We start from the raw sequence: 13,209 nt of genomic DNA, 5'->3' as shown, positions 1-13,209 counted from the left end.
GGGAGAGTGGCGGATGTTGTCTACCTTGACTTCAGCAAGGCTTTTGACATGTCTCCCATGACACAGTGGACAGTGAGGTGGACTGAGAGCTGGCTGAATGGCAGAGCTCAGAGGGTTGTGCTCAGTGGTGGAGAGTCTTGTTGGAGGCCTGTAGCTAGTGGTGCCCCCCAGGGGTCAATACTGGGTCCAGTATTGTTCAACTTATTCATCAGTGACCTGGATGAAGGGACAGAGTGCCTCCTCAGCAAGTTTGTTGATGGTACGCAACTGGGAGGAGTGGCTGGTATACCAGAGGGTTGTGCTGCCGTTGAGAGAGACCTGTACGGGCTGGAGAGCTGGGTGGAGAGGAACCTCATGAAGTTCAACAAAGGCAAGTGCAGGGTCCAGCACCTAGGGAGGAATAACCCCATGCACCAGTACGGGTTGGGGTCTGACCTGCTGGAAAGCAGCTCTGCAGAGAAGGACCCAGGAGTCCTGGTGGACAACAAGTTGACCATGAGCCAGCACTGTGCCCTTGTGGCCAAGGTCAACAGTATCCTGGGCTACATTAGGAAGGACATTGCCAGCAGGTTGAGGGAGGTGATCCTCCCCCTCTACTCAGCCCTGTGGTGAGGCCACATCTGGAGTACCGCGTCCAGTGCTGGGCTCCACAGTACAAGCCAGACATGGCTGTACTGGAGTGAGTGCAGCAAAGGGCCATAAAGAAGATTTAAGGGACTGGAACATCTGTTGTACAAGGAGAGGCTGAGAAAGCTGGCACTTTTCATAGTTTTCAGACATTGTAGAGGAATCAGCTGAAGAAAGCCCAAGGATATACATCTTCAACTGAATTTTTTTTCTGTTTTTTTTTTCTCTTTTTAGCTGTGTTTAAAAACACATTAATAAAGGGGTTGTTTGTTCCAGGATAAAATAATTTGTTTTTAATAAAGTGAGATTTGTTTTTCAAGCTGGTAAACACCTCCGTTATGTCTTCATTCTTAGCATTCTGTGCCTGCGAAATAGATAAGGTGAAAAAATTAATAAGTAAGTCAGACAAGCAGCAAACATGCCTTACATGTTTTACAGCAAATTTGTTATCATAGTACTGTATTTTCCTTTGCAGCATTGTTCTGTTCGATCTCTCAAATGCTCTGGTCAGGATACTTTCCAGTAATTACCTTTGAATTGTTTAGCTGATAAACTTAATGAATTTGGACATGAGGGTCAAAACATTACCATTTTTATTTTGCCTCTTTTTTTTTTTTTGTCTAGTAGTAATTCAGGGTTACTGAAAATCATCATGAAATTTAAAGAAAAGGACGTTAAGGTTATACAGTTCTCAAGCTTTTCCTACATGTTTGGGTAAAATCATTAGAATAAAATGATTTTATTGTGGATATTTTTATTCTGCAATTTCATGCATTTATTTTCATTCATAGTCTCCCAGTTTTATTAGTCCTATTTAGTAATACATATCTAATTCCAGTGATTTATTTTTCTCCCTTAGGGTGTACCTCAGTTACCATGTGCCAAAGCATTGTATAACTACGAGGGAAAAGAACCTGGAGATCTTAAATTCAGTAAAGGAGACATCGTCATTTTACGTCGACAGGTGGATGAAAATTGGTATCATGGAGAAGTCAACGGTGTCCATGGCTTTTTTCCTACCAACTTTGTTCAGATTATTAAACCTTTACCACAACCTCCGCCTCAGTGCAAAGCACTTTATGACTTTGAAGTAAAAGACAAGGAAGCAGATAAAGACTGTTTACCATTTTCAAAGGTAAAAGCAAAGTAATGTTAGTATTTTGGTTTAATTATTATTCATTGATTTGGCTAAGAATTAGTATGACTAATGTTCCGTAGTCTTGTCTGTGTGTTTTTTTTAATGGATCTGCACAAATATGTAAAAACAAGGGCAAGTAATACTACAGGTATTTCTCTTCTATACACTAGTCTTACCTTTCTTCTCCTTCTAAATTACCTATAATTTCTCTCTGAGGTTCTATTTTTGAGAATGCAATTTTTCATAATTATACTATTAAATGTTCTCAATTTATGAGAAATAAACTGTTATGAATTAAATGTACTCCATCTTGTAGAGAAACACTGATTTTTAATTGTTGAGGTAGATATCAATTTACAATTTTGCTTTTAGTAAGTGACTTTTTAGGATCTAGTTATTAGATACAAAGTGCTATTGAACTCTAATATTACTAATTGCCTTTTGGAAAATATTACATTTATTCTTACTTCATTTCTATTGTAGCTTTCTCTCTTGCAAAGCACGAAATGAAATCAGGTTTTAATAGAAATCAGAGCTGTTTTTTCAGTTTCTGATAGCTTATCAGATTTCACAAAAATGTTACAACTGTAAACTAATCATGTTTTGTTCTGCCTTCAGCTATTAAAATGGAAAGGATGGCTAAAGGCATAAAAGCAAAAGGCTTTAACTCTTCATGAAATCAGTGCAAATGCATATGGACAGACTGTTTTTGACTACACAGAAGAGTAACATTGTCAAGGATTATTGGTATTAGCTTGTGAATTTTGATTAAATTGTTGGCAAGCCATATCTTTGGGTTTTTTAATCTGCAGTCTTGAATGGATATGTGTTTCCAAATTCTTTAGCTTACGTATGAAATAATTACGTATTTCAGTATAGAGAGAGCAATGTTTAATGTGCTAGTAAAACCTTTTTATGTAACCTTCTCAAAACCATATTTACGAAAGCTCAGAATATGTCTGAAAAGTCATATCAGTTACTAGCATTCTCATATAGGTAGGAGAACATCATCTACAAATGTTAGATAATGAGTCACTTGAGAAGTAAAAAGAATGAGGTTCTGTTGCTTAATGCTGGTACTTTAAAGGAGGCTTATAGAAGACGATAGAGTGAACATAGTGGGAAGTCTGTTACTAAGGTCAAACTCAAATGACCGAGATGAGTTGTGGCTAGTTAGCCAAAATCCAACAAAATAGGAAATGGAGCAGTTGGAGCCCACTTCAGTGGCAAAGACTGCATGTTCGTATTATGCAATGCCTTCTGTACCAGTTCTTTTCCATGTACTGCCTTCTCTGATTGCCCACGTGCTATGGAGGGAAATTAAATTAGAAGTTTAGTTGGAGCTGGGAGACATAATCACTGCATGTTCACGCAGGACGATGTTCTGACTGTAATTCGCCGAGTGGATGAAAACTGGGCAGAAGGAATGTTGGCTGACAAGATAGGAATATTTCCAATCTCATATGTTGAGGTGAGTAAAGCTGGGCCCTGAGTAAGGTTGTGTCCACAATGTATTTCATTTTTTAGAAAGGAACTGCTGCAATTTATTTATAGCATTTCTAAAACAATTAGTACTGACGTTCATTCTGAAATAACCAGAGATATAAATCATCTAAGACCTGAAATAATCTATGTGCTTAATTTGGGAATGCTCATGACTTCAGCTCTCCAACGTTTGCTTTTTGCTTACCCTTTTGATATCTATTATTTTTGTATGGAATCAGAATGAAAGAACTTGGAAGCAGTCACTGTGTTTTCTTGTTAATACTCTGGGTCATCCAGTCAATTGCAAACTACACTTACAAACAAAATGAAAGCGGCCAGTGAGTCAGAGAAATAGTAAGCTTTGCACTGTCCCTAATCCCTACCTCTCAAAAACAAAGGAGCACAACTAGAAAGTCAGAGAATATAGGATATTGCTATGCAACTAAAGCAATGAATTACATCCAGCAGACCCTTAGGTAAAATCCTCTGTCTCTTCCTGCGTTTCTGATATGTGGTAATGACAGTTTATGGAGAAAAGCAGTCCCTGAGAAATAGTTTCCCCAGCCTTTTAGTGTTTCATAGATGAAAGCCACTATTTTGTCCTCTATATAGAAATTAATAGGTAATTAAGAACAGTGTGTGCAGCTGCAATAATAATCACTGTCATTTGCATTATAGAAGGGCATACAAGCTTGGAATAGTGTTTGCCTTTTTCTGAAAGGTACACTATAGATGGTAAGGTACACTTCTTGCACTGAAGACATTCTGTTTAAATAAATGAGACAGAAGGATGAAAGAAAAGAAATAATTCCACATTACAAGAGGGATGAGAAGTATGTACCTCAGCTCATAGAATAAAGGTGTAACCATACCAAGAATTGAGCCAGCTCCTATTAATTCAATTTCTAAGTATTCTGATGAGATAGGAATTTAATTTAAAAAAAATTATGAACCAACACAGAAAACTTGTTTGAAAAAAGAAAAGTCTGTTTTCTTTCATTTTACATTGTTTTAAGGATCAGCAGGTGTATATATTCGGGAAGAGAAAATTTCACGTGATTTAAAAAAGCTTTTCAACCTGCTTAGTGAAATTCTGGCTTCAGTTTAAGAACTCTTTAAAAGCCAATTTAAGAAGTTCTCACCACTGGCTATTCACTTCTAGCTCCTTGCAAATAGCTGCCCCTTCAGTTCAGCCAGTACAGCTATTTGTAGTGCTTTTTTAAACTAGATCACTCAACTTATCCAGGTTAGAAAAAGCTTTTTCCTGGTGCTGCCACTTGGGCAAGCTATTTAATTAGCAACTCAGTTTCTGTTTCTTTAAAAGTTTGCAAAATGGAGACTTCTTTTTGGAAACGATTTATGTAACAAATGATACTCAGTCACAAAATATATTTCACCATTGAAGTTTTCAGACAGGTTCCATCAGCTGAGAAAATGTATCTTCAATTAACCCTTTTAGGATTGTGCATAGCTTCTTGAATAGCTTCTCACATTAAAATGATTTGGGAAATTGAGAATAATAAATATGCTCAGAGAGATACGTTAGGTCACATAGATGATATTTTTACAGCATATACTGAACAGAAACACATGCTATTGTGAGAAGTCAAATATGCAGAAAACTATCAGTTTTAAGTTTGAAATCTCTGTTTTCTGATATTACACAACAGCTTTTATCTTCTTGAAAATATGCAGTTGATACAAACAGAAGTATATTAAACCATTCTTAACTTGTACGTTGCTATTCCTGAAGACACTGAAGACTAAAATGAATGCATATATTTGAGATAATTTTGATATGGTATTATTAGTCATATTTCCAAATCCTGTAATCATTGCCTACTTTTGTCATAACGATGGACGTGTCCTTGTCTTACATGTATGTCAGTCTACATTCTTTTTTATTTTAATGTCAATTAGTAGCTGTATTTACCTGAAAGTTTCTGAAGTCGTTAACTTTGAAATGAGTGTAGTCTGTTCTGCTTATTCTGTAGTATATGTGTGTCTGATATTAGGGTGTTTCTTGCACTATGAGGTGGCAGAATAAAATTCTAAATATGTTAAAGTCCATGAAGACCTTTATTTGATTATATTTAAGGAAAAAGTTTTACCTGGAAAAACACTTTGATTCAATGTTTGCCAGTCTGCTGTACTCCTTTATATCACTTTAATTTATTAAATTTCTGGTAATAAAAAATTAGGACTGAAAATATATTGAGAGGTATTCTAATAGTGATTGTATTAACGAAAGTATGATTTGTTAACTGACCGTCTCACAAAACAGTACGCTTCAATCTGTAGACATGTGGCACTGTGAAATCATTGCTTCTCTCTGAAAATGAGAAATAGTGCAAAAAATTGCAACAAAAATAGTTCTATTTTCTAAGAAAGGAAACGCTGAAACCAGAAAAACTATAGTTTTAGAGTATAAGCTTTTAAATATATCTAAATAATTATTACACACTCTGACTCAACATACTTGCATTAAAAGCAGGTCAACCAGGCTCTTGCATGGTTAAGTAAATACAGTGAGTCTGGAAACAATATATTTAAATTCGCAACACTTACATTTTTCTCTGTTACAAAAAATTAAGCTTAATCAGAACTAAACAGATGGAATCAGTTTTTGTAAATAGAATACGGTTCTGTGTATACATTTCCTAGAAAGACCTCAAATTTGACATTTTTTAATCACATCTTTATAAATACATATCTGCTTTCCAAATCTAAAACATACTTAAATTATTACACATCATCCAGCACTCATATAGAACAACTTGAAAAAAACAAAATGAGAAAGGAATAAATTGAGGAAATCAATTTTCAAAAGACTGATAGAAAATAATGACAACTCTTGTTTTTCCAAGTTCACGTGGACAACTGGCAAACACCTTTGTACTAATCCATTTCCTCTGCCTTTATTTATGAACAACCTTTTAGAAATGCAGAAAACAGATACTTCACTAATAATCTATTTACAAGATTCATTGTAGTAGACTTTTAAGTTCATTGTTGTTTATGCTCTCGTGTCCATCAGTTAGTCTGACATTTTAGTGAACAAGACCTCAAGATCTTATGCATGTGGTGTGTCAAGTTCTTTATTAGTCTGTCTTCTGTACCAAACAAGAGTGTTTCAAAACCTGTTTAATCGTGTCTGTATATTTTAGCAGGATTGGGTTTGTAGCACAGTTTGGTGGTGTTTTTTTTAACATTGTACTTATTGGACTAAGCTTTCTGTCTGTCATTGTTAGTGTGATCTAATTCAGTGCTTAGAAAAGTTGGTCTTTTGTAATAATACTAAGCTCAGAAGAATAACATCAAGACTTTTATGGAAACTTTGCTTTACTTTTCAACAGTTTTGTCAGCCTGGACCTAAACACAGAAAACTTATGCAAAAAGTGAATCTTTAGTATTATTCTTGAAAGCATAGATTGTTAATTTTGAATGCAGTAATCTCAAAATAATCTTTTCATTCCCACTGAGAGCTTCAAAGCTTCAAAGTTTTTATTAAATAGTCCTGTATTGCATAGTTCTTGTTAGGAAAAATAGTTTAGTTTGAAAACTGATATTATCAGCAGCTCTGCTCATGATTGTAGTCTCTTTGAGTGTTGTTTTGATGGAATAAAATATTGCTTTAAAACTTTCCATGAGCGTAGTAGGTGCCTTAAGATATTTTCAGGGAAAATAGGTAAAATAAATAGAAGAAGTAATATGCTGAAGAACAGAAATAGTGCTTCTACAATAAGTAATTTCCTTCTTTCATCCTGATCTTTCTTCTTCAGAAAAGATTTTCCCTTCTCTGTAGTTGGCTACAATTATTCAAGTAACAGTATTCGTATTTAGTGGTACGTATTAACGCTAGTTAATTTGTTCAGAAAACTGATGCTGGTATTAGTTCAGCTCATGAATGAATGAGACTTTTCACTTATTTACAGTAGCTCTAAAATATAAATAAAATTTTCTGGAAATAATGGTTTTGTGAAAAATGTGAATCATTTTGCTGTTTCTCTTAGCTGAAGCTAAACTACTGTAAGAAGAAAATGTGTAGAATTCCATGTTTCTTTACTGCAGAGGAAGAATTTATTTGCACTTAATACAATGTTGTTATAACAAATTAAGAAATAGAAAAAGTTCATTATGAACAAATATTCATTAGGTAAGCTTAAAGAAGAAAGATCCATTTTAGGGTCTTACACTCAAAGGTGTACAACCTCTGCATAAGAAAATTCAGAAGCTACAGGTTGTTGGAAGCTGAGAATTTATCTCCACAGAATTGTTGATATATGTTTTTTCTCTCATTTTACTGTCCCATACTTGTATAGTTGCTTGCTGTCAGACAGTAAATATGTTGTTTTAGGTGGATCTTTAGTCTGTCCTACTTTGTTTTTAAGTCTGTATTTTGGAGACCTCTTTTTCACTACTGCTAGTGTTGGATATATGCATAAATAGGTAAGGCTACTAGGAGGAATGTCTTCAAAACCCCCCATGCAAAGGTTGAGGTTTATGTTATGTTGTATTTAAAAACAAAGCCAAAATGAAGTTTCAAGGAGTTTTGTAATGCAGACTTTTATATTGTAAGGTCAGATGGGACTGCTGTGATTTACTCTGGCTTCTGGATGACACAGGCTAGAGGTATTGCTGAATTAATGCATGTTTCAACTAGAACATAATGCCCTTTCTTGATTTAAATTTTACCTCTGATGGGTAGTCCACCCACACCAACACTAAGTACGTTGAGGTTGTAGCGAAAGACTTGTTCTGACAGCTAATTTTTAGAGTGGATCAGTGTGTCACAATTTTAAATTGCAAGGTTTTAAATTTAATCTTTATTATGAATAAAAGAAAAAGGAAAGTAGTGTTCTATTATATTCAGTTGCTTTTTATAACACAAAAATACTAATTTTAATGTGTTAATATTTTTTGCAGTTTAACACAGCAGCCAAGCAGCTGATAGAGTTGGATAAGCCCTCAGGTTCTGCTGTAGACTCTGGAGAAGGTACCTCTGGGGCAGCCCACAACAATTCAGCCCAAAAGCACACCGATACCAAGAAAAACACCAAAAAACGGCACTCTTTTACCTCCCTCACTATGTCCAACAAGTCCTCGCAGTCTTCTCAGAATCGCCATTCAATGGAAATTAGTCCTCCTGTCCTCATTAGCTCCAGCAACCCAACTGCAGCAGCCCGCATAAGTGAGCTGACAGGACTTTCTTGTAGTGCCCCTTCTCAGGTAATTTACCTGAAATTAAGTTTAAATTATATATGTTTTTTAATAATGATAAAGGTTTCTGGTTTTGTCAGATTATTTATTCCAAAATATTAATTTTATCTAATTAATATTAACGCTTTCAGAAAGCCTGTGTTTCAAGATGAGAGGATTTTAAGTAAAATTTTTTACAAAGCTTCTTATAAAATGATTGCAGATATTTTTGGTCTTGTAAGTTCTTTTTTTTCTGTTTACCGTTGTTAATTTCTTAAATGTCACAAAGATTGCTGTTAAACTATGGAAACCAGAACTAGAGTAATTTAATTTCTTGGTCATCTTCTAAATTGAATGTAATAGTGAATATAAATAAACTGTATGCAAGTAAAAGGTAAATTCACCTAGAAAATTGTATGAATTTTAGAAGCCTACCATATTGATCTGATTTTGATAAGAAGAAACGTTTCTCTGGCTTTATTCTTCTATCTCATGTGTCTTCAAAGCCTTAAGTTACAAGTAACAGGAGTTGTTGAACAATTGTGTTTCACATGAAGATTACAGTTTGGGAGTGGAGATAGTAACAGAGACAAAAAAGCGTTGGTGTTATTTTACATGAACTATTAAGTATGTTTTATTTACACATCTTTGGCATCTGACTGCCATTTATGGGGGGGGAACCCTTGCCTTTGGTAAAAGTGTGTGTCATATTGCTGGTTTAATATTCGTCTTCAAAGTTTCTGAAGTATCAGAAAAGTGAGCATGTGATCCAATACTGTTTGCATGAGTATCTAGCAGAAGATAACTCCTGTGCTGAAGTTACGGTTAGCAGAGTGCTGGTGCTGTTGACCAGGAAGTATACAGCTGTGTCATGAACAGCCTTTCTAACGAAACTGCTCAAATTGACTATTTTTTTGGACAGGTTCATATTGGTACCACAGGGCTAATTGTGACTCCACCTCCTAGCAGCCCGGTTACAACAGGGCCTTCATTTACGTTCCCATCAGAAGTTACCTACCAAGCAGCTCTTGGTGTAAGTAGCATTTAAGAAAACTCAGCCTCCACGTTTATTTCATGTGTCTACAGTCACTTTCCCTTCTGGAGTTCTGGTACACTAATTTGAAATGTTGGGTTTATTATGATTATATATGTGATACAACAGCACACGTTGAACTATAGCAGACGTGTTATTGCCACAAATAATACCTTATGTCCTTGATGCGTATCCACTTCCCCAGCTATCCTCTATCCTTTCTGCGTAGTAAACAGAAGTGTGTTTTCTTCAAGAACAGTGTTTCTTGTCAGGATGAGTGAGAGATTAAGCTGGGAAGGGGTGGAGGGAAACAAGCAAGATCTTGCAAAAAATAACTTGAGACCTCAGCTGCCAGATTTTTTGTCTTACTGAAGTCAATACTAGCAGGATTCTCTGAGATAAGTTTCAAAACTCTGCATTTTACTTCTAATTAAACATATGGATTTTGGTTGTTATACACTCTTGAGGCAGATACAGAAAATACCTGATGTGTCTAGGTGAGGATCTTGGAGATAAAAATGAAAACAATGTTGCAAAGCAGTGTTGCTTTCCTTGGACGAAGAAAATGTTTTCAAGAAGGGCAGCTTTTCATTCCAAAAACAACTAAAATTCTTTATTTTGCTGTGATTGTGGCAGACCAGCTCTGGAATGTCCTGTATCCGACTGCAGTTATCAGAGACTGATTTTAACTGCAATAAAGAGTGTGGACACCAGTATTCATAGACCTCAAGGGAACTTTAGTTTGATCATAGCACTTCTCTAAATTTAATTCTTGTTTCAAGTCTAAAAATTGTGTTTCTAATCAGAGCCTATCTTTGTCTTTTGAGGGGGCTTCTTTGAATAATAATAATAAAGTCTTACTCTTTTTAAGATGTCTAATTATCCTTACAGTTGTTTTAAAACAACTAAAACGTAGTGAATAGCCTTGCTGCTGAACTTGTCTGGGTTTGTTTTCAACTTTCAGCCCTTGGATCATTTTACATCTTCGTCTACAAAACTGAAGAGCCTTCTAGTATCAGCTTTTTGATCTTTAAATAAAGATTTAGGCGTGGCTTGGTCACACCTAACAGCTTTCTTTTTTTTTTTTCCTGATCCTATTTTTTTGAACTGTTACTATTTTTGATCCTCTAAATTACGCTGCTGCTATTTTCTGAATCATCTTCAGTATTTGTCTATCCTGAAACGCATTCCAGAACTGGTAACAGTACTGCACAGTCATTTTCAGTAGTGAAATATTGATAGCATGACCCTTTGACTTTTTTCCTCTTAGGCTTATGTTTGTATCTTGAGAATTTGCATGTATTCATTTGGGCTGCATGAAGCATTACAAGTTTATGTTCAGCTCAGTGTCCACTATGATCCCACAAACTGTTTTCCTTGTCATTAGTGATATAGTGGTTGCTTTCATCCAACTAAATATGTTGCATGTTTTTTGTTCCTCGGATAAATGACCTTGTTGACAATTATACATGCAGTATGCTTGTGCCCTGCTTTACTGAGTAAGCCAGGTTGCTCTGTAGCAATGCTTTGTCCTCTTATTGTTTACTACTCCTTCAACCTGTGGATCACCTCTGCAATCCTGCTGTTAAAGAATGCTAATCTGGAACCAAATAGAAATCTGCTTTTATATGTAGATTGGCATTTTCTTGCAGAAGAGGTGTACACCTAATACTAGAATCAGCTAGCTGATACTAACTTGTGTAATTTTTTCAATTTCTTTCATCCTGTTCTTCAAAAAAACAAAAACAAACAAACAAAAACCCTCTACACAGTGAACAAACAAAATTGGCATCAATGTCATTTTTGCTGTGCAGGAGAATACAAGTCTAGTTAATGTATATGCTGCAAATATCTAGCAATAAATCTGGTTTGTGGCTGAGGATATTTGGTCGTGGAGAGGATGGGGTAGGCATGATTCAAAGCATGATTTCAAAGGTTCTGTCAGAAGTTGCTTCCCCATTTCCCTCCTGCCACCCCATGACTAACATTTTTCCTTGTTATAAAAAATGAGCAGTTCTTTCTTTGATTCCCAGCATGGAAAAATACTTTATTTTGGCGTTGGTGCAAAGTTACTAAGCAACCTTGGGTGCTTTAGTTGCGCAAGTTTGTTCAAAAAAGATCTCGCCATCAGTACCCATGGGAATTAAATTACAGTGCTAAATGCAACATGGAGTGAAACTCCCGGCGCATGATTGTCCTGTATCCTGTAGAGATACTTCCTCTTTGTGATAACCTGGTTCCTGGTTAAGTTTCCAATTAGGCATATAATTCCCATTAAGGATCTGAATTATCCTCTGCCACCCTCTTTGAGCTGCTGTATTTTAAAATTCGATAACGTTCTGTACATAATGTTCGGTTCCTTCTTGACTTGTAGTCAGTACGGCTAAAATACAGGCTGGCAGCACAGCCTACAGTCAGGTGGTTCCTGTGTTCTTTACTATAGATGATATTAAATGATGATGCAGTTTGGAGTTGCAGGCTGTGAAGTGTGCTTTTATTTCCACTTTTGCTCTTGCTTCATAAATTCTTGTTTTAATTTTGGGAATCCGCAAAACGGTTCTGATGGGTCAAGATAAAAAATGATGTTCTTGTTTTTCTGGATTTGCCCCTCTGGAAATATCCTCCCTCACGTTCTGAACATTAAACTATAGAACATTTGTGACTGTACAGTATAATATAGTGGTCGAAGTTGGCTTGGATCCTTTTGCTTTTCTTTTTTTTTGCATTTGCAAGTATAAACTATTGCACTTCTCTAAGCTTCTCTCTTTAGCTTTTCACTTCTGAATACTGTGCAAATGACAAGGGAGCCAGGTTGGAACAGAGAGAGTTTAGAGTTTCTCTTAAGCATGAAGATGTTTTAATTGGATCTTCTTCCTATTACTTATTCTGGGTGTTTATAACACTGTTTGATTGATCTTTATGAGGGCAAACCATTTGATACAACTTCTTCTTCACACCAAGATCAGATTAAGGGAGAAAGCAAGAATTAGAGCATGAGCATGATTGTTAATCAATGAAAAAGGGTATTTTCCTCTACAGTAATCCCGAATTTATGTATCTTTGCTACTTTCCCAAATCTGTAAATGAAGAAAAGCTACTGTCTTGTCTTACTCTCTGTAAGAAAGAAGGCTTTTTTATTTTCAAGAGGAGATACTTTGAGCTCTCTTGTTTGGAAAGTAAGTCACCCTAAGACAGTGGAGATGAATTCCTAGAACTAAGGAGCCTGTGAGTCTGCTATCTGTGTACGTGTATAGGATCGTATTTTAGTTGAGTTGTTATTGTTATTTTTGGGAAACAATACAGTCATTCAAGAGATGCCAATTTTACTCAATTTATTTTGTCCATAGTAGTCTTTTGTAGATGCTATTGCGTACCAAAAGTTGTATGAGGTAAGTAATTTATAACTTCAGGACTGAAGCTGAGACAAGTAAAAAAGCTTTGTCAGATGATCATGTACCTTACCTATTGCATGTCTTACAGGCAAAATTTAGCTTGCATTCAGAAAACCTGAGATAATTTATCTAAAAGTTTTGTTTTACAGCAGCAAACTAGATCTTTAGCAGCAGCACTAATGAATTTGAATTCTTTTTTTGGATTTTTGAGGTTTGATTCTTTGAGATGGAAGTGGCTATGTACTGAGACAAACTTTACTTACACTTGAGGCTTTTGCCTGTGGTAAAGTCACTTACAGGGCTCTCTGGAAATTCCCACTTCACCGTTGTCCTTA

The 13,209-nt window shown here is 35.7% G+C and overlaps 1 protein-coding gene across 3 annotated transcripts in view; it reads left to right on the top strand.

The window, feature by feature from the left end:
• The window catches only part of SH3RF1 (SH3 domain containing ring finger 1), an 86,342-nt gene that overhangs the window by 52,492 nt on the left and 20,641 nt on the right, over positions 1-13,209 (top strand). For all 3 annotated transcript variants that reach the window (XM_064510957.1, XM_064510959.1, XM_026122914.2), the window contains exons 3-6: positions 1,487-1,762; positions 3,141-3,236; positions 8,177-8,479; positions 9,372-9,482. In XM_064510957.1, coding sequence (XP_064367027.1) covers positions 1,487-1,762; positions 3,141-3,236; positions 8,177-8,479; positions 9,372-9,482 — 786 coding nt within the window. The remainder of the gene's footprint in view (positions 1-1,486; positions 1,763-3,140; positions 3,237-8,176; positions 8,480-9,371; positions 9,483-13,209) is intronic.

This window comes from Dromaius novaehollandiae, chromosome 4 (assembly GCF_036370855.1).
Source record: "Dromaius novaehollandiae isolate bDroNov1 chromosome 4, bDroNov1.hap1, whole genome shotgun sequence".
Lineage (NCBI taxonomy): Eukaryota > Metazoa > Chordata > Aves > Casuariiformes > Dromaiidae > Dromaius > Dromaius novaehollandiae.
The sequence above is the reverse complement of the archived record's forward strand: the minus strand, read 5'-3'. Positions and strand labels throughout refer to the sequence as shown.